A 19,458-nucleotide genomic window follows, 5' to 3' on the forward strand; every position below is an offset into this window, starting at 1 on the left:
GATCTGTGCTGGGGCCTCTGTTGTTTGTAGTGTACATAAATGATTTGGAGGAAAATGTAGCTGGTTTGATTAGTAAGTTTGTGGATGACACCAAGGTTGGTGGAGTGGCAGATAGTGTTGAAGGTTGTCAGAGGATACAGCAGGACATAGATAGGTTGGACAGAGAAATGGCAAATGGAGTTTAATCCGGACAAATGTGAGGTAATGCATTTTGGTAGGTCTAACATGGAGAGGAAATATACCGTAAATGGCAAAACCCTTAGGAATATAGTAAGTCAGAGAGATCTGGGCATACAGGTCCACAGATCTTTGAAGGTGGCAACACAAGTGGACAAGGTAGTCAAGAAAGCATACGGAATGCTTGCCTTCATTGGACGGGACATTGAGTATAAAAACTGGCAAGTCATGCTACAGTTGTATTGAACCTTGGTAAGGCCACCCCTAGGGTATTGCGCACAATTCTGGTCACCACACTGCCAGAAGGATGTGGAGGCTTTGGAGAGGATGCAGTGGTGGTTTACCAGGGTGTTGCCTGGTCTGGAGGGTGTTAGCTATGCGGACAGGCTGAATAGACTCGGACTGTTTTCATTAGAAAGACGGAGGTTGAGGGTGACCTGAGAGAGGTCTACAAGGTTATGAGGGGCCTGTACAGATACAAAGAGGGAGAATTTAGAATATCCAATTCACCTAACAGCACGTCTTTTGGGATTTGTGGGAGGAAACCGTAGCACCCGGAGGAAACCCATGCAGCCACGGAATGAACAATTTAAAAAAACTAAGGGGTACATTTTCAAAATAAGGGTCTCTCATATAAGACAGAGATGAGGTGGAATTTCTTATTTCAGAAGCTGCCTAGTTTTTCCCAAACAGCAATGGAGGCTGGGTTATTGAATATATTCAAGTTATATGAAAGAAATATACTAGCAGATGCAGGAAATCTGAAATAAAAATATTGAAGCTGTTTCTCTCTCTGCAGTTACTGCCTGGTTTGCTGACTTTTCCCAGCAATTTCTGTTTTTATTTCAAGTTATATATTTTGTGTTGGACAGGTTTTTGATCTGCAAGGGAGGTAAGGGTTACCGGGGGTGTTGGGTGTTGGGGGGGGGGGGGGGGGGGTTGCAAACAGGAAAGTCGGGTAATGGCCACAGTTGGATCATCTGATTGAATGAAGGTCCATGGCCTATTCCTGTTTTTATTTTACGTGATGATTTTCAGGGCTTTGGGGAAAATGCCGGGTTTGTGAGATTAATTGACCAGCTCTTTCAAAGCTCTTTCTTGATTAATAAGGGGAGATTAATTATGGGAGAAGGCAGGAGAATGGGGATGAGAAAATATCAGCCATGATAGAATGGCCACTCGATGGGCCGAGTGGCCTAATTCTGCTCATAATGTCTTATCAGCACAGGTGGGACTGTTATGTCTCTCTCCTTCTGTGCTGTGAGATTAATTTCTCGCTGTCCCTTAACTGTCTCTAGATCAAATCCCAGGGACTCCCTCCCTAACAGCACTATGAATGCAGCCACACCACAGGATTTCAGCAGTTTAATAAGGCTCCTCAACATCACTGCTCAAGTTCAATTAAGGATGGGCAACAATCATTGTCAGTGACACTTACACCCTGTGAATGAATAAATAAATCAGTGATAACTTGGATTAAGGTTGTATTGTAATATAAATTAGCATTGCATAACAATACTTCTTCACAGGACATTTCACTAAGATTTGTTTCTCCTCACAGTAATTTTGAACCAAGTTGACAGGTTTGGGCTTTTCAGTTTAGGATTTCCCAGAAACTTTTTTGATCCTTCAATAAGAATGTCCCGCCCCCGATCCCGCTTGTTGGCCAATAACTGCACTCACCTGTGTTCTGATTTGCTAGCAGAGGCCCTCATTCCGCGGTCTGATTGGCTGGTAGCGCTGTCAGTCACAGGCCCCATTGTGAATCAGCGCCGGGAGTCCCGCCTTCCCGTAGCGCGGAATGGTCGGTAAACTTCTGACGTCGGTCCTGAATGGCTGCAGGCCCTGTCGCTCGGAGCGGCGGTAGGCGGGGCTGGCATGTGAGCGCTCCACCCCCTTGGCAGAATGTCCGCACTGTCCGGAGTCTGACTACCGGCTTGGTCAGTTGCTTGCCCCTGACCATGCAGTTCATGGTGGCCTATGGCCGGCTGGTGGCACGGGCTTTTTTGGGAGGCAGCGTCAGGCAATCGGAAAGGCGGGAATATCGGCTCATCACCGCCAGCTTCGGCTTCGGCAAGGATCTCCGCAAGGGCAGCGGAACCCGCGCCAAGGGCAGCGGCTACGGGGACGACGCTTGCTTCGTGGCCACTCACCGGCTGGCCGATGTGCTCGGTAAGGGTCAGGGATGGGCAACTCGACAGGCGATCTCCCAGGAAACCCCCTCACACCCCTTCACCTCACGCCCAAAATTGACCATGGTCCCCTCATGCCCATGGCGCCCTCGTGCCCCTGGCCCCCACATGCCCATGGCCCCCTCATACCCTGGCCCCCTCATACCCTGGCCCCCTCATGCCCCCACATGCCCATGGCCCCCTCATACCCTGGCCCCCTCATGCCCATGGCCCCCACATACCCTGGCCCCCACATGCCCATGGCCCCCACATGCCCATGGCCCCCACATGCCCATGGCCCCCACATGCCCATGGCCCCCACATGCCCATGGCCCCCTCATGCCCATGACCCCCACATACCCTGGCCCCTCATGCCCCCTCATGCCCATGACCCCCACATACCCTGGTCCCTCATGCCCCCACATGCACATGGTCCCCTCATGCCCAAAAATGACCATGGTGCCCTCATGCCCATGGCCCCCATGTACCCTGCCCCCCACATGCCCATGGCCCCCTCATGCCCCCACATACCCTGGCCCCCTCTTGCCCCCACATGGGATGCTGTGATCATCTCTCCTTTCATCTTCATGACTTGGTAGGCTTGTAATGCTCGGGCAACCTGGGTAACTCAGTGCAGTTGTCTGGTCAGTTGGAACTGTCTGCATAGTTTATGGATTATTCTAATGATTAGGTGAGTGAAGGTGAGTACATTGTGATATTCTGTTGTATTAAAAAAAATTGTTGAGCCGACCTTATTTGAAATATCCAGAATCTGCTTTCCTACTTTTCATTGAAAGATAATTATTGGCCAGGAGGCCGGGGAGAATCGGGTTCTTAGTTGAAATGGTGTCAAGTCATCTTTTACATTCCATCTGTTAAAACAGAAAGCCCATATGCCGTCATGTCTGATCTGGAAGGCAGCAACTTTTAACAGGACAGCACTCCCGCATTGCGGTACTGCACTGTGTTCTGCTTCAGAGACGAAGGTGTTAGTTACCAATGGAACCAAGGATGGAAGAATAACATGACAGTAACAGAACAACAATAACAGGGCGGCATAGTAGCACAGTGGTTAGCACTGTTACTTCACGGGTCCCGGGTTTGATTCCCGGCTTGGGTGACTGTGTGGAGTTTGCACTTTCTCCCCATGTCTGCGTGGGTTTCCTCCAGATGCTCCGGTTTCCTCCCACAGTCCAAAGATGTGCAGGTTAGGTGGATTGGCCATACTAAATTGCCCTTAGAGTCCAAAGAGGTTATGTGGGGATACTGGGTTACGAGGGATAGGATGGAGGTATAGGCTTAATTAGTGTGCTCTTTCCAAGGGTGGTGCAAACTCAATGGGCCAAATGGCCTCCTTCTGCACTGTAAATTATATGATCAGTGATCTGCTGCTGTAGCCTTGATCTGCTATGAATTTCAATATAATTCAATACAATGTAAAATCTGTCGAGTACTCCTGGTGTAGGTTGAGCATTAGAAACATGAGCATGTATTGGGAAACACAGCAGAGTTTGCTGAGCAGCTGTGTCTAGCTCATGTTCCAGTTTTGCAGTGATGCATTGCAACTCTCCTATGAGATTCCATTTCCAGTGGAATTCAAACCAACTCTAGCCACATTACTTCCGCTGTGACCTATCCCAAGGACCAGCACATTTCCACATTCAATGGACCCATTCTTTTATCTTGACACATGAAACTGACTGCCCATTTTCAGAAATGTTGTATTCACAGCGAAGGATATTGGTGCTGAAAATCTGTCCTGTTTCAGGCACTTAGTGTTGGCATCTATCACTTTAGGTTTGGGAAGACTAAGGATCTCTTAATTGGAGCAAGGATTAATAGAAGATCTGATAAAGTGCTTAAAAAAATTATGAATTTTGGTAAAAGTTAAATTTGGATAAATGAATTGTTGTATCAATAATTAAGGTCATAAGTTCAAGTTATTATTTACTCGTCCATCCTTTGAGGCAAACAAAGAACAAAGAAATGTACAGCACAGGAACAGGCCCTTCGGCCCTCCAAGCCCGTGCCGACCATGCTGCCCGACTAAACTACAATCTTCTACACTTCCTGGGTCCGTATCCTTCTATTCCCATCCTATTCATATATTTGTCAAGATGCCCCTTAAATGTCCCTATCGTCCCTGCTTCCACTACCTCCTCCGGTAGCGAGTTCCAGGCACCCACTACCCTCTGCGTAAAAAACTTGCCTCGTACATCTACTCTAAACCTTGCCCCTCTCACCTTAAACCTATGCCCCTTAGTAATTGACCCCTCCATCCTGGGAAAAAGTCTCTGACTATCCACTCTATTTATGCCCCTCATAATTTTGTAGACCTCTATCAGGTCACCCCTCAACCTCCGTCATTCCAGTGAGAACAAACCGAGTTTATCCAACCTCTCATCATAGCTAATGCCCTCCATACCAGGCAACATTCTGGTAAATCTCTTCTGCACCCTCTCTAAAGCCTCCACATCCTTCTGGTAGTGTGGCGACCAGAATTGAACACTATACTCCAAGTGTGGCCTAACTGAGGTTCTATACAGCTGCAACATGACTTGCCAATTCTTATACTCAATGCCCCGGCCAATGAAGGCAAGCATGCCGTATGCCTTCTTGACTACCTTCTCCACCTGTGTTGCCCCTTTCAATGACCTGTGGACCTGTACTCCTAGATCTCTTTGACTTTCAATACTCTTGAGGGTTCTACCATTCACTGTATATTCCCTACCTGCATTAGACCTTCCAAAATGCATTACCTCACATTTGTCCGGATTAAACTCCATCTGCCATCTCTCCGCCCAAGTCTCCAGACAATCTAAATCCTGCTGTATCCTCAGACAGTCCTCATCGCTATCCGCAATTCCACCAACCTTTGTGTCGTCTGCAAACTTACTAATCAGACCAGTTACATTTTCCTCCAAATCATTTATATATACTACAAAGAGCAAAGGTCCCAGCACTGATCCCTGTGGAACACCACTGGTCACAGCCCTCCAATTAGAAAAGCATCCTTCCATTGCTACTCTCTGCCTTCTATGGCCTAGCCAGTTCTGTATCCACCTTGCCAGCTCACCCCTGATCCCGTGTGACTTCACCTTTTGTACTAGTCTACCATGAGGGACCTTGTCAAAGGCCTTACTGAAGTCCATATAGACAACATCTACTGCCCTACCTGCATCAATCATCTTAGTGACCTCCTCGAAAAACTCTTATCAAGTTAGTGAGACACGACCTCCCCTTCACAAAACCGTGCTGCCTCTCACTAATACGTCCATTTGCTTCCAAATGGGAGTAGATCCTGTCTCGAAGAATTCTCTCCAGTAATTTCCCTACCACTGAAGTAAGGCTCACCGGCCTGTAGTTCCCGGGATTATCCTTGCTACCCTTCTTAAACAGAGGAACAACATTGGCTATTCTCCAGTCCTCCGGGACATCCCCTGAAGACAGCGAGGATCCAAAGGTTTCTGTCAAGGCCTCAGCAATTTCCTCTCCAGCCTCCTTCAGTATTCTGGGGTAGATCCCATCAGGCCCTGGGGACTTATCTACCGTAATATTTTTTAAGACACCCAACACCTCGTCTTTTTGGATCACAATGTGACCCAGGCTATCTACACCCCCTTCTCCAGACTCAACATCTACCAATTCCTTCTCTTTGGTGAATACTGATGCAAAGTATTCATTTAGTACCTCGCCCAATTCCTCTGGCTCCACACATAGATTCCCTTGCCTATCCTTCAGTGGGCCAACCCTTTCCCTGGCTACCCTCTTGCTTTTTATGTACGTGTAAAAAGCCTTGGGATTTTCCTTAACCCTATTTGCCAATGACTTTTCGTGACCCCTTCTAGCCCTCCTGACTCCTTGCTTAAGTTCCTTCCTACTTTCCTTATATGCCACACACGCTTCGTCTGTTCCCAGCCTTTTAGCCCTGACAAATGCCTCCTTTTTCTTTTTGACGAGGCCTGTTCATCATAGAAACATAGACAATAGGAGCAGGAGGTGGCCAATTGGCCCTTCGAACATGCTCCGCCATTCCTTATGATTATGGTTGATCATCCAACTCCATAGCCTAATCCCGCTTGCCCCCCATATCCTTTGATCCCCTTTGCCATAAGTGCTATATCTAACTGCTTCTTGAAAACATGCAATGTTTTGGCCTCAACTACTTCCTGCGGTAACAAATCCAACAGGCCGACCATGCTCTGGGTGAAGAAATTTCTCCTCATCTCTGTCCTAAATGGTCTGGCCCATATCCTCAGACTGTGAGCTGTGGTTCTGGACACACCCACCATTGGGAACATCATCTGGGTAATTTGGTGGGGTTTCGGTGGGTACACAGGTGACTGCTAAGGCTGTTCTTGCCCGGAAGGTTTTGCTGCAAATATGCCAGGATAGTACAGACAATGAGATTTGTACAAGTTTCTGGATCAGGATTTGCTTGCATTTTCTCTCTGCTTCTGTTATGCGTTTGCCTTTGAAGGAGTCCGGAACATTGTCTGGTTGTGTCAGGCGCAGCAATTCTGGGGCAAGCTTTGCCCCAGATCAAAGACGATATCGAAAACTTCAGTGTCTTCTTGGAGTGTTTTGTAAAGTGAGTGTCAAGCATTCTGGCTACCTGACCTTCCAAACTCAGTTATGATTGTCTCAATATGGTGTGGATGCTTTGTTGCCAGCTTGGGTGAGCACCTCTGCATCTGGTATGTTTTCCTGTCATCTGATCTTCAGAAACTTGCAAATATAAAAGTTAAGTGAAAGTGGTTGAGTTTCTTGACATGACACTGGTATGCAGTCCACTTCTCACGAGTATTACTCTACAGAGTTTGGTAGACAGACTTTTTCCTCTTTGTTCTCAGCCTAATGTTCAAAGTCTGCTGAAGGCTGCATTTGGTTGGCAGTTCTTGCATGTGCCCCATCGACACTTAGGAGGGTGCTGTCACAAAATAAGTCCGCTTATTCACTGAGACAAGTCTGATCGTGGACTGAAACCGTGGGTTCGGGATAGGACTTGCCTGGAGCAGGCATGTACGTTACTTAAGTTGAAGGTGATCAGCAAAATAAAGACACAGTTAGAATTTATTTTTCAATGGTCTATTCGTGCATCTAATGTCAAACCTAATCCAAAATAGCTTTTATAAAGAAAGTATGTCTTCATTTGAAAATGATTTGCTCAGGTTTGCTGACTTTGCCTTTCAAATGGTTGGTTGTATTTGTTAGTGGGATGTGAGCATTGCTGGCTAGGCCAGCATTTATTACTTATCCCTAATTGTCTTTAAGAAGGTGATGATGATCTACCACCTTGAATCACTGCAATCCATGTGGTGTAGATACACCCACAGTGCTGTTAGGAAGGAAGTTTTGCATTTTTGACCCAGTGACAGTGGAGGCAAAATGATGTACAGGTTGAGCATTCCTTATACGAAATCCCCAAAATTCCAAAATCTGCACCTTTTTGTTGAGCACGCAGCACACGTGCATGCACAGTTCCCAACGCACACCGTATATGCATAGTTCCCAATGTCCCGCACATGGGTAGTTCCCAAAGCGCAACACATGTGCAGTTCCCAATGTGCGCTGCAGCTGCTCAGTATATTCTGAAATTCGAAAAATTCCGACATCCGATGCACACTCGCACCCAAGCATTTTGGGTAAGGGTATTTCAACTTGTAGTCTGAGGCCAGGAGGACTTGGAGAGGAACGTGCAGGTGGTGGTGTTCCCATGTGCCTGGTGCCCTTGTCCTAGATAGCAGAGGTCACTGGTTTGGAAGGTGCTGCTGAAGGGGCTTTGGTGAGTTGTTGCAGTGCATCTTGTAGATGGTGTGCACTACTGCCACTGTTAGTCGATGGTGGAGGAAGTGAATATTTATGCTGGTGGATGGGGTGCCAATCAAGCGAGCTGCTTTGTCCTGGATGGTGTTTAGCTTTGTGAGTGTTATTGGAGCTGCATTCATCCAGGCAAGTGGAGAGTATTGCATCTCACACCTGACTTGTGTCTTGTAGATGGTGGACAGGCTTTGGGGAGTCAGGAGGTGGTGAAATACTTGCCATAAACCCCCTGGCTCTCACCTGCTTTTGCATGTATATGGCTAGTCCACAGGACCATAAGTACAGTTTCTGATCATTGGTAACCCCCAGGATCTTGATGGTGTAAGATTCAGCAAATGCCATGCTGATCAATATCAAGTGCTAGATTCTAACTTTTTGGAGATGGTCATTGCCTGGCACTAGAGTGGCGCAAATGTTATTTGCCTCTTCTCAGCTGACGCCTGAATGTTGTCTAAGTTTTGCTGCATTAGGGCAGGGACTGTTTCAGCATGTGAGGGGCCGTGAGTGGCACTGAACATTGAGCAACCAAGTGCAAAATTCCCCTTTCTGACCTTATGATGGAGGGAAGGTCATTGATGAAGCTGCTAAAGATGGTTTACAATGCCCCGATGAACCCGTGTGACCATGCCCTGGGGTGGAATGATTGGCCTGCAACAACCACAGCCAACTTGCTGTGTGCTAGGTATGATTCCGTCAACTTGTTGAGTTTTTTCCCTCTGATTCCTCTTGACTTCAATTTTGCTCGAGCTCCTTGATGCCGTACTCGGTCAAATGTTGCTTTGATGTCAAGGGCAGTCACTCTTAGCTCAGCTCTGGGATTAAGCTCTTTTAACCATGTTTGTACCAAAGTGTTAATGAGGTCAGAAGCTGTGTGGCCCTTGCAGACCATAAACGTATGCTTGATACGTAAGTGCCTCTTGGTAGCTCTATCGACTACAGAGTTGGATTTTAAGGTGGCACGTGGCACAGTGGTTAGCACTGCAGCCTTCGGCACTGAGGACACGGGTTCGATCCTGGCTCTGGGTCACTGTCTGTGCGGAGTTTGCACATTCTCCCCGTGTTGTGTGGGTTTCACCTTCACAACCCAAAGATGTGTAGGGTAGGTGGATTGACCACGCTAAATGACCCCTTAATTGGAAAAAACAAATAATTGGGTACTCTAAACTTGTATTAAAAAAAACAGTTGGATTTTTCCTGCTGTTTGTGGATGGGTACAATGGTTTGGCAATTTTCCATTTTGTCGAATAAATACCAGTGTCGCAGCTCAATTGGAACAACTTGGCTAGACGTGCGGCTAGATTCTGGCACACAAGTCCTCAGTGCCATGGCCAGAATATTGTCAGGTTCCATTGCCTTGTAGGATCCAGTACCTGCAACTGTTTCTTGATGTCGCTTGGAGTGAACTGAATTGGCCGAAGACTGGCATCTGTATGTTGAGGACCTCTGGAGAAGGGGGAAAGGTGGAGATGGATCATCCACTCAGCTTGTGACCGAAGAACAGTGCAAATGTTTCACCCTGGTCACATGAAGGAAAGTAATCTTAATATGAGGACAGAACTTTATCACCGCAAGGACTATGTGCTGGTCATTCCTCCCAGGACTTTCAAGGATATATACAGCAGCTGGGAGATTAGTGAGACAAGGTCAAGTAGTTGTTCTCTCTTGAGTACTCCTAGGTCCACTGATTTTTTTAACCACTGTGCTGCTACTTTGGATGGGTCTGTCCTGTTCTCGAGACTGACATATCCAGGGATAGCGCTGGAGCAGTTTGGGACCCGTCTCTCGTGTATTATTATTTCAGGCTGTTGCTTGATTCATCTTGACAGCTCTTGCAGTTTTGGTATGATTGCTAGTGAGGAGGTGTTATGGGTGTGACGTTTACAGAACCCCAAAATGTATCATGAAGTTCAACCAACCTCCCCTTTTAATGTATTTGTTGCTTTTCCTAGCACACGGCTTGTTCCCTAGGTGTGGGATTACAATTTTGGACACGTAGGTTTTTAAACACAAAACAATGTTTATTCCATGAACTCAACTTAACATCTTAAATAAACATTGGATCTCTTAACACCCCTTACTTCAAAGATAACTCACAAAATATTGCAACAGTAAATAATTCCTCAAAATGTTCCTTCAAACTTCCAAGAGACTTAACACCTTTAAACAGAATCACATCAGGTTAAAGGCTTTACTATTATGTGTTTAAATCACCCAAATGATCCAGAGATAGTCTTTCATGGCAGACATCACAGCAAATCCAGCTCACTGCAGAACACAGACACTCCCCAAGCTCTTTTCCTCCAAACTGCAGCTCTCTGGAAACACACAGACACACACAAGCTGCTTTTTCAAACTGAAACTTCAAAAAATGGCTGATCTAAAGCCCAGCTCCACCCACTCTCTGACATCACTGTTTTCTTAAAGGTACATTGCTTAAACATCCATGTCTTAAAAGTGCTCTCACATGACAGAGGGCTTTGCAAGGTTAATTGGGCAGGATTATTTCTGTTATTTGTGGTGCCTGAGTTCATGTAGGGCGAAGCAGGGGTTGGCTGGTCCGCTTTTATTCTTTTTTGAGTTTTCTGTGCAGTACTGGTTTGACACAACTTGCTTTCTGGGTCAGTCCTGACGGCAGTTAATAGTCAACCAAATATAGGTCAGGCTGGTTAGGTACTGTAGATTTCCTTCCCTAAAGGTCAGAAGTGAACCATTTGGGATTTTACAACCATCTGTGGTTTCATGATCATCATTACTAAGACTGACTTTTCCAGATTTAATTTAAGTTCCAATGGTCATTGTGAAATTTGAACTTGCGTCGCTGGAGCACTAGTTGAGGCTTCTGGATTACTAATCCTGTAATACTAATACTACTATGATACCATTTCCCCTAATTGATCTGGGGGGATGGTGGTGCATCAGGACTGAACACTGTTGACCAGTCACATCATACCCTGAGTGCTCAGGTTATGAACTCCAGTCTATAGATTAGGTCTTGAACCTACAGCCTTCTGACGTGGACAAGGCTACCACTGGACCAAGGCTGATACTTGATAAATTCCAAAGTAGGGCTTCAGTTATTGAGTTAATCTTAATTGAGTATCCAATGGTGAGATGCTGGAATATGATGTGTGATTGAATGAGTTGCGAATTGCAATATATTTTGTGATCACTTTTATGTTTATATTAAGTGTCGGTTGTTATATCAATGCTTTCCTGGTTGGCCTTCCATCTTCCACCTTTCATTGTCTTGAGCACATTGTAACCTGACCGATCATCGGACGTAGGAGCAGAAATGGGCCATTCAGCGTATCGAATCTGCTCCACCATTCGATGAGATCATGGCTGGTCTGATATAATCCTCAACTTCACTTTCTCATCTTATCCTCATAACCCTTGATTCCCTCACTGATTAAAAATCTATCTATCTCAGCCTTGAACATACTTAGTGACCCAGCCTCTACATCTTTCTGTGGTAAAGATTTCCACAGATTCACTATCCTCACAAAATTCCTCCTCATCCCTCCCTTAACTGGGTGACCCCTTAGTCTTTGAATATGCTTGTGGTAGTCTGTGTAGAGGTATTACGGTACCTGGTAATGCTGGAACACCATTGGTAGATATTGCACGTTTCCTATTGGCCAAGCTGTATGGTAGCTACGCCCTGCAAGGCGGGGTATAAGAGCCCGTGCCGCCCCAGCAGCCTTTCTGTACCTGAGCTGGTGAGGGAAACATCTAGCTTATTAAAGCCTTCAGTTGGACTACAACCTCTCTTTAGTGGTCATTGATTGTGCATCAATGCTCTCTGGTTCTAGACTCTTCCAAATGGGGAATCCTATTCGAGTACAGGAGCAGGGATGTGTTGCTGCAATTATACAGGGCCTTGGTGAGGCCACACATGGAATATTGTGTACAGTTTTGGTCTCCTTATCTGAGGGAGGGAGTGCAGCGAAGGTTTACCAGACTGATTCCTGGGATGGCAGGACTGACGTACGAGGAGAGATTGAATCGATTAGAATTGTATTCACTGAAGTTGAGAAGAATGAGGGGGGATCTCATAGAAAGCTACAAAATTCTAACAGGGCTGGACAGGATAGATGCAGGAAGAATGTTTCCGATGGTTGGTGCATCCAGAACCAGGGGGCACAGTCTGAGGATACGGGGTAGACCATTTAGGACAGAGATGAGGAGACATTTCTTCACTGAGAGAGTGGTGAGCCTGTGGAATTCGTTACCACAGAAAATAGTTGAATCCTAAACATTGTATGGTTTCAAGAAGCAGTTAGATATAGCATTTAGGGGGAAGGGAATCAAAGGATATGGGGGAAAGCGGGATTAGGCCATTGAATTGGATGATCAGCCATAATCATAATAAATGGTGGAACGGGCTTGAAGGCCCGAATGGCCTCCTCCTGCTCCTATTTTATCCATGTTTCTATAATGTCTCAATAAGGTCGCCTCTCATTCGTTCTTCTAAACTCCAATGAATACATCCCAAACTACTTAACTTTTTAAAAAATTCATTTACGGGATGTGGGCATCGCTGGTTAGGCCAGCATTTATTGTCCATCTTTAGTTGCCATTCAGAAGGTGGCAGTGAATAGCGTTCTTGAACAGCTGCAGTCCCTGAGATATAGATGTGCCCACAGTACTGTTAGGGAGGGAGTTCCAGGACTTTGCCCCAGTGACTGACGCAACGGCGATATATTTTTAAAAAATAAATTTAGAATACCCAATTATTTTTTCCAATTAAGGGGCAATTTAGCGTGGCCAATCCACCTAACTTGCAAATCTTTGGGTTGTGGGGTTGAAACCCACGCAGACACGGGGAGAACGTGCAAACTCCACACGGACAGTGACCCAGGGCCGGGATTCGAACCCGGGTCCTCAGCGCCGTAGGCAGCAATGCTAACCACTGTGCCACCGTGCTGCCCTGGTGATATATTTCTAAGTAAGGGTGGTTCATGATATCGAGAGGAACCTCCAGGTGGTAGGGTTCCTTGTCCCTCTAGGTGGTAGCAATCTTGGGTTTGGTAGGTGCTGTCTAAGGAACCTTGACGAGTTACTGCAATGCATCTTGTAGATGGTACACATGGCTGCCACTGTTCGTTGATGGTGGAGGGTTTGAATGTTTGTGGAAGGGGGAGCAATCAAGTGGGCTGCTTTGTCCTGGATGGTTGAGCTTCTTGAATGTTGTTGGAGCTGCACTCATCCATGCAAGTGGAAAGTATTCCATTACAACCTTGGCTTGTGCCTTGTAGATGGTGGACAGCTTTGGGACATGAGGAAGTGAGTTACTTGCCATAAGATTCTTAGCCTTTGACCTGGTCGCCACAGTATTAATATGGCTGGTCCAGTTCAGTTTCTGATCAATGGTAACCCCCAGGATGTTGATTCTGGGGGATTCAATGATGGTAATGCCATTGCATGTCAAGAGGTGGTGGTTAGATCCTCTCTTCTAGGAGATGGTCATTGCCTGGCACTTGTGTGGTGCGAATGTAATTTCCCACTTGTCAGCCCAAATCTGTCCAGGTCTTGCTACATTTGGACATGGTCTGCTTCATTATCTGAGGAGTTGTGAATGGTACTGAACATTGTGCAGTAATCTGTAAACATCCCCACTTCTGACCTTATGATGGAAGGGAGGTAATTTTATTTTATTTTTTTGAAAAAATGTATTTTACTACAAACATCAAAACAGGTTGCAGCAAATAAACACTGTGGGAAATATACTGCCCAACAATCAACTATACAGTCTGTACAGATTTTTCCCCTTTTTCACCCTCCCTCCCCCTTTCACCCCCACCACCCTGTGATGAATAGCTCCCCAAACACGGTTACAAACATCCCCCACCTTTTCTCAAACCCCCCTGCTGAGCCCCTTAACTCATACTTTATCTTCTCTAACCGCAGGAAATTGTATAGGTTACCTAACCAAGCCGCTACCCACGGTGGCAATGCCGACCGCCACTGCAGCAAAATTCGCCGCCGTGCAATCAGAGAGGTGAAGGCCATGACATCAGCCTTCCTTCTCTCCGTGAACTCTGGTTTCTCTGAAACCCTAAATATCCCCACTAACGGGTCCGGGTCCACCTCCTCCTCCACTACCCTGAATAAGACCGTGAACACTCCCGCCCAGAATCATCACAATTGTTGCGTGTGATTTGCTGGCCCCGCCCACACCTCTCACACTCATCTGCTACCCCATGAAAGACCCCACTCATTCTCGCCTGAGTCATATGCACCCTGTGCACCACCTTAAACTGTATCAGGCTCATCCTTGCACAAGAGGAGGAGGTCCCGTTTACCCTACGCAGTCCCCAATTGATCTCAACTCCCAACTCTGTTTCCCATTTCTCCTTGATCTTCACCACCCACTCGCCTCTCTGCTCCCCCATCCACTTGTATATATCCCCATTTCTTCCTTCCCCTTCCACATCCCGAAGCAGCAGTCACTCCAGCAGGGTATATCCCAGCAACCTAGGGAACCCCCTCCAGACCTTTTGCGTAAAGTCCCTAACCTGCAGATACCTGAACTCACTCCCCCTTGGCAGCTCTACCCTCTCCCCTAGCTCCTCCAGACTAGCGAATCTTTCCTCCAAATACAAATCCCTCACCTTGACCAACCCCACTCCCCTGCACCTCCTGTATACACTATCCATCCTCCCCGGCTCAAACCCATGATTCTCGCACAGCGGTGTTAGCACCAACATCCCTTCCACCCTAAAATACCTCCTCAACTGATTCCATGGACTGCACCACCCGGCTCCCCGAATATCTACTCGGAGCCATAAGCAACGCTGCCGTCACCATAGCCCTCAAACTAGATCCCTTTCAAGATTCCTCTTCCATCCTAACCCACTCTACTCCTTCTCCTTCCCGCCACCGCCGCACCTTGTCCACATTCGCCGGCCAATAATAATGAAGCAAGTTCAGCAGCGCAGAAAGGAGGTCATTGATGAAGCAGCTAAAGGTGGTGGGCCTACGACACTATCCTGAGGAAATCTGCAGTGATATCCTGGAACTGAGATGATTAACTTCATAAGTAAATCTGTCCATACCCAGGATCAACCCAGTGAACATTCTCTGGACTGCCTCCAATGCCAGTATATCATTCTTTATATAAGGGGACCAAAACTGTTCACAGTATTCTAGATGTGGTCTGATTATCGCCTTGTATTATTTTTATACTCCATTCTCTTTGAAATAAAGGTCAACATTCTGTTTGCCTTCCTAATTAGCTGCTGAATTTGCATGCTAGCTTTTTCTGATTTATGCAGAAGGAACCCCAAATCCCTCTGTGCTGCAGCTTTCTGCAGTCTTTCTCCATTTAAATAATATTCAGCTCCTTTATTATTCATACCAAAGTGCATAACTTCATATTTTCCTACATTATATTCCTTCTGCCAGGTTTTTTCCCACTCCCCTAACTTCGATATCCCGCTGTAGACGCTTTGTGTCATCCTCACCACTTGTCTTCCCACCTATTTTAGTGTCATCTGCAAACTTGGCAATAGCACATTCACTTCCCACATCCAAGTCAGTAATATATATTGTGAATAATTGTGGCCCAGCACAAATCCCTGTGACACTCCACTAGTTACAAGTTTCCATCCTGAAAATGTCCCTCTTATTTCAACTTTCTGTCTACTATCAGTTCGCCAACCCTCTATCCATGCTACTATACTACTACCAACACCATGGGCTCTTGTCTTATTAAGTAGCCTTTTGTGTGGTATCTCATTGAACCCTTTTTGGAAATCCAAGTATATTCCATCTACTGGTTCCCCTTCATCTATCCTGCTCGTTACCACCCCATTACACATTACCAAATCCAAAATAGCCTGACCCCTGGTTGGATCCGCAACATATTGTTCTAGAAAGGTGTCCTAAATATACCATGAATTCTTCCTCTGCCAATTTGATTTTTCTGATCTACATGAAGATGAAAGCCACCCATGATTAAAGTACTGCCTTTTTTAACATGCCTTTATTATGTTACGATTTATTCTCTGTTCCACAGTATAGCTACTGTTTGGGGACCTGTAGACTACTCTCACCAATGTCGCCTTCCCCTTTTTATTTCTTACCTCCACCCATATGGTTTCTACATCTTTCGATCCAAGATCATTTCTTGCTGTTGTACTTAATCCATCTCGTACTAACAAAGCTACCCCACCACCCTTTCCTTCCAGCCTATCCTTACGAAAAGTCACATACCCCTGAATACTGTTCCCCGTTTTGATCTCCTTGTAACCACGTCTCTGTAATGGCTATAAGATCATACCCATTAACTTCAATTTGTGCCGTTAATTCATTTATTTTGTGCCAAATGCTACGTGTATTGAAGTAAAGAGCTATTCATTTATCTTTGTTATTATTTTCCCCCCTTTTGATCCTATTTGTTTTTTTAATGTTTGTACACCTGTCACACTCTGAGTATCATCACCTAAATATCTGCCTTGTGTTGCTGTCATATCCTTTTGCTTTGTAAGCCTACATATTGCCTCTATAGAACCAGCCCCAACCCCCCTCTATTTAGTTTAAAGCCTTCTCTACTTCCCTAGATATTTGGTTAGCAAGAACACTGGCCCCAGCACAGTTCAGATGTAAGGCGTCCCATCGGTACAGTCCTCACTTTCCCAGTACTGATGCCAGTGCAGCACGAACTGAAACCCACTTCTCCCACACCAGCCTATGAGCCACGTATTCATATCTCTAATTTTATGTACCTTACGCCATCTGTACGTGGCTCAGGCATAATCTAGAGATTATAACCTTGGAGGCTCTGTTATTAGATTTAGTGCCTGGCTCCTCAAACTCCCATTGTAGAACCTCTTTCCTTGTTCTACCTATGCCGTTGGTACCTACATGGACCATGACAACAGGATCTCCCCCCCCGCCCCCCCCCCAGAACACTGCAAGTTCCTAACTTGAGCTAAGTTCTCTTCACCACCACTGGCTACCAGTCTGGTAACATTTCAGTTTTAGAAATGTTATTCTTTTTATAAAGGCCTTGTCCTTTCCCATCTCTTTAACTTCCTCCAGCCCTATAACCTTCTGACATCTCTCTGCTTCCCCAGTTTTAGTCAGTCCACCATTGGCAACTTATCCTTGAGATGCCTTGGTCCTAACTTCTGGAGTTCCTTCCCTAAAGGGAAGCCAGAGGAAATGGGTGAGGTACTAAATGAATACTTTGCGTCAGTATTTACTAAAGAGAAGGAATTGGTGGATGTTGAGTCTGGAGAAGGGTGTGTAGATAGCCTGGGTCACATTGAGATCCAAAAAGACAAGGTGCTGGGCGTCTTGAAAAATATTAAGGTGGATAAGTCCCCAGGGCCTGATGGGATCTACCCCAGAATACTGAAAGAGGCAAGAGAGGAAATTGCTGAGGCCTTGACAGAAATCTTTGGATCCTCACTATCTTCAGGTGATGTCCCAGAGGACTGGAGAATAGCCAATGTTGTTCCTTTGTTTAAGAAGGGTAGCAAGGATAATCCAGGGAACCGCAGGCCGGTGAGCCTTACGTCAGTGGTAGGGACATTACTGGAGATAATTCTTCGCAACAGGAACAACTCCCATTTGGAAGCAAGTGGACGTATTGGCGAGAGGTAGCACGGTTTTGTGAAGGGGAGGTCGTGTCTCACTAACTTGATTGAGTGTTTCGAGTAGGTCACAAAGATGATTGATGCAGGTAGGGCAGTAGATGTTGTCTATATGGACTTCAGTAAGGCCTTTGACAAGGTCCCTCATGGCCGACTGGTACAAAAGGTGAAGTCACACGGGATCAGAGGTGAGCTGGCAAGGTGGATACAGAACTGGCTAGGTCATAGAAGGCAGAGAGTAGCAATGGAAGGGTGCTTTTCTGATTCGAGAGCTGTGACAAGTGATGTTCCGCACTGATCAGTGCTGGGACCGTTGCTGTATATAAAAATGATTTGGAGGAAAATGTAACTGGTCTGATTGGCAAGTTTGCAAACTACGCAAAGGTTGATGGAATTGCGGATAGTGATGAGGACTGTCAGAGGATACAACAGGATTTAGATCATTTGGAGACTTGGGTGGAGAGATGGCAGATGGAGTTTAACCCTGACAAATGTGAGGTAATGCATTTTGGAAGGTCTAATACAGGTAGGGAATATACAGTGAATGGTAGAACCCTCAAGATTATTCACAGTCAGAGAGATCTAGGTGTACAGATCCATAGGGGCATCACCGGTGGAGAAGGTAGTCAAGAAGGCATACGGCATGCATGTCTTCATTGGCCGGGGCATTGAGTATAAAAATTGGCAAGTCATGTTGCAGCTGTATAGAATCTGAGTTAGGCCACACTTGGAGTATAGTGTTCAATTCTGGTTGCCACACTACCAGAAGATTGTGGAGGCTTTAGAGAGGGTGCAGAAGAGATTTACCAGGATGTTGCCTGGTATGGAGGGCATTAGCTATGATGAGAGGTTGGATAAACTCGGTTTGTTCTCACTGGAATGACGGAGGTTGAGGGGTGACCTGATAGAGGTCTACAAAATTATGAGGGGCATAAATAGAGTGGATAGTCAGAGACTTTTTCCCAGGATGGAGGGGTCAATTACTAAGGGGCATAGGTTTAAGATGCGAGGAGCAAGGTTTAGAGGAGATGTACGAGGCAAGTTTTTTTACACAGAGGGTAGTGGGTGCCTGGAACTCAATGCCGGAGGAGGTACTGGAAGCAGGGACGTTAGTGACGTTTAAGGGACATCTTGACAAATACAGGAATAGGATGGGAATAGAGGGATACGGACCCTGGAAGTATAGGAGATTTTAGTTAGGCAGCATGGTCGGTGCAGGCTTGGAGGGCCGAAGGGCCTGTTCCTGTGCTGTACTTTTCTTTGTTCTTTGTTTGGTCTAAACTTTCTTATAACTTGGCTCTTTATTACTTGTCCTAATATTTTCTTATATGGCTTGGCTTCAAATTTTGTGCATTGGAACATTTTATTGTGTTAAAGGTACTATCCAAATGTAATTTGCTGTTGAGAAGTATTAAATCAACTTTATTCTGATCCCCTTTTCCTCCAGAGGTATTCAGATCCGATCTGCTGTTGTTGTGTCGAAAAGCCTGTGACCACAACTTGATCCATTGCAGGCTTGATCCTCTGCCACAGCAGGTGGTAGTTCCTGCTTGTTTTAGCAAGAGTGAAGATGCTGATAGTTGAGAAGTGAGTCAGCACATCTTCATCTGTTTCCAGGGCAACTGGTTTGTGGTAACTGAGCCAAATGTGATTCACTGACAGTTTTTGACTGTGTTTCCTACTGG

The 19,458-nt window shown here is 45.9% G+C and overlaps 1 protein-coding gene across 2 annotated transcripts in view; it reads left to right on the forward strand.

Moving 5' to 3' along the window:
• Positions 1-2,063: 2,063 nt before the first annotated feature.
• The window catches only part of LOC140386632 (protein phosphatase PTC7 homolog), a 256,860-nt gene continuing 239,465 nt past the window's right edge, over positions 2,064-19,458 (forward strand). The window contains exon 1 of one of the 2 annotated variants that reach the window (XM_072469126.1): positions 2,064-2,349. In XM_072469126.1, coding sequence (XP_072325227.1) covers positions 2,139-2,349 — 211 coding nt within the window. In that variant the 5' untranslated portion in view covers positions 2,064-2,138. The remainder of the gene's footprint in view (positions 2,350-19,458) is intronic. The other variant, XM_072469127.1, reaches the window with a different exon arrangement.

Source organism: Scyliorhinus torazame, chromosome 12, assembly GCF_047496885.1.
Source record: "Scyliorhinus torazame isolate Kashiwa2021f chromosome 12, sScyTor2.1, whole genome shotgun sequence".
In the NCBI taxonomy this organism is placed as follows: Eukaryota; Metazoa; Chordata; class Chondrichthyes; order Carcharhiniformes; family Scyliorhinidae; genus Scyliorhinus; species Scyliorhinus torazame.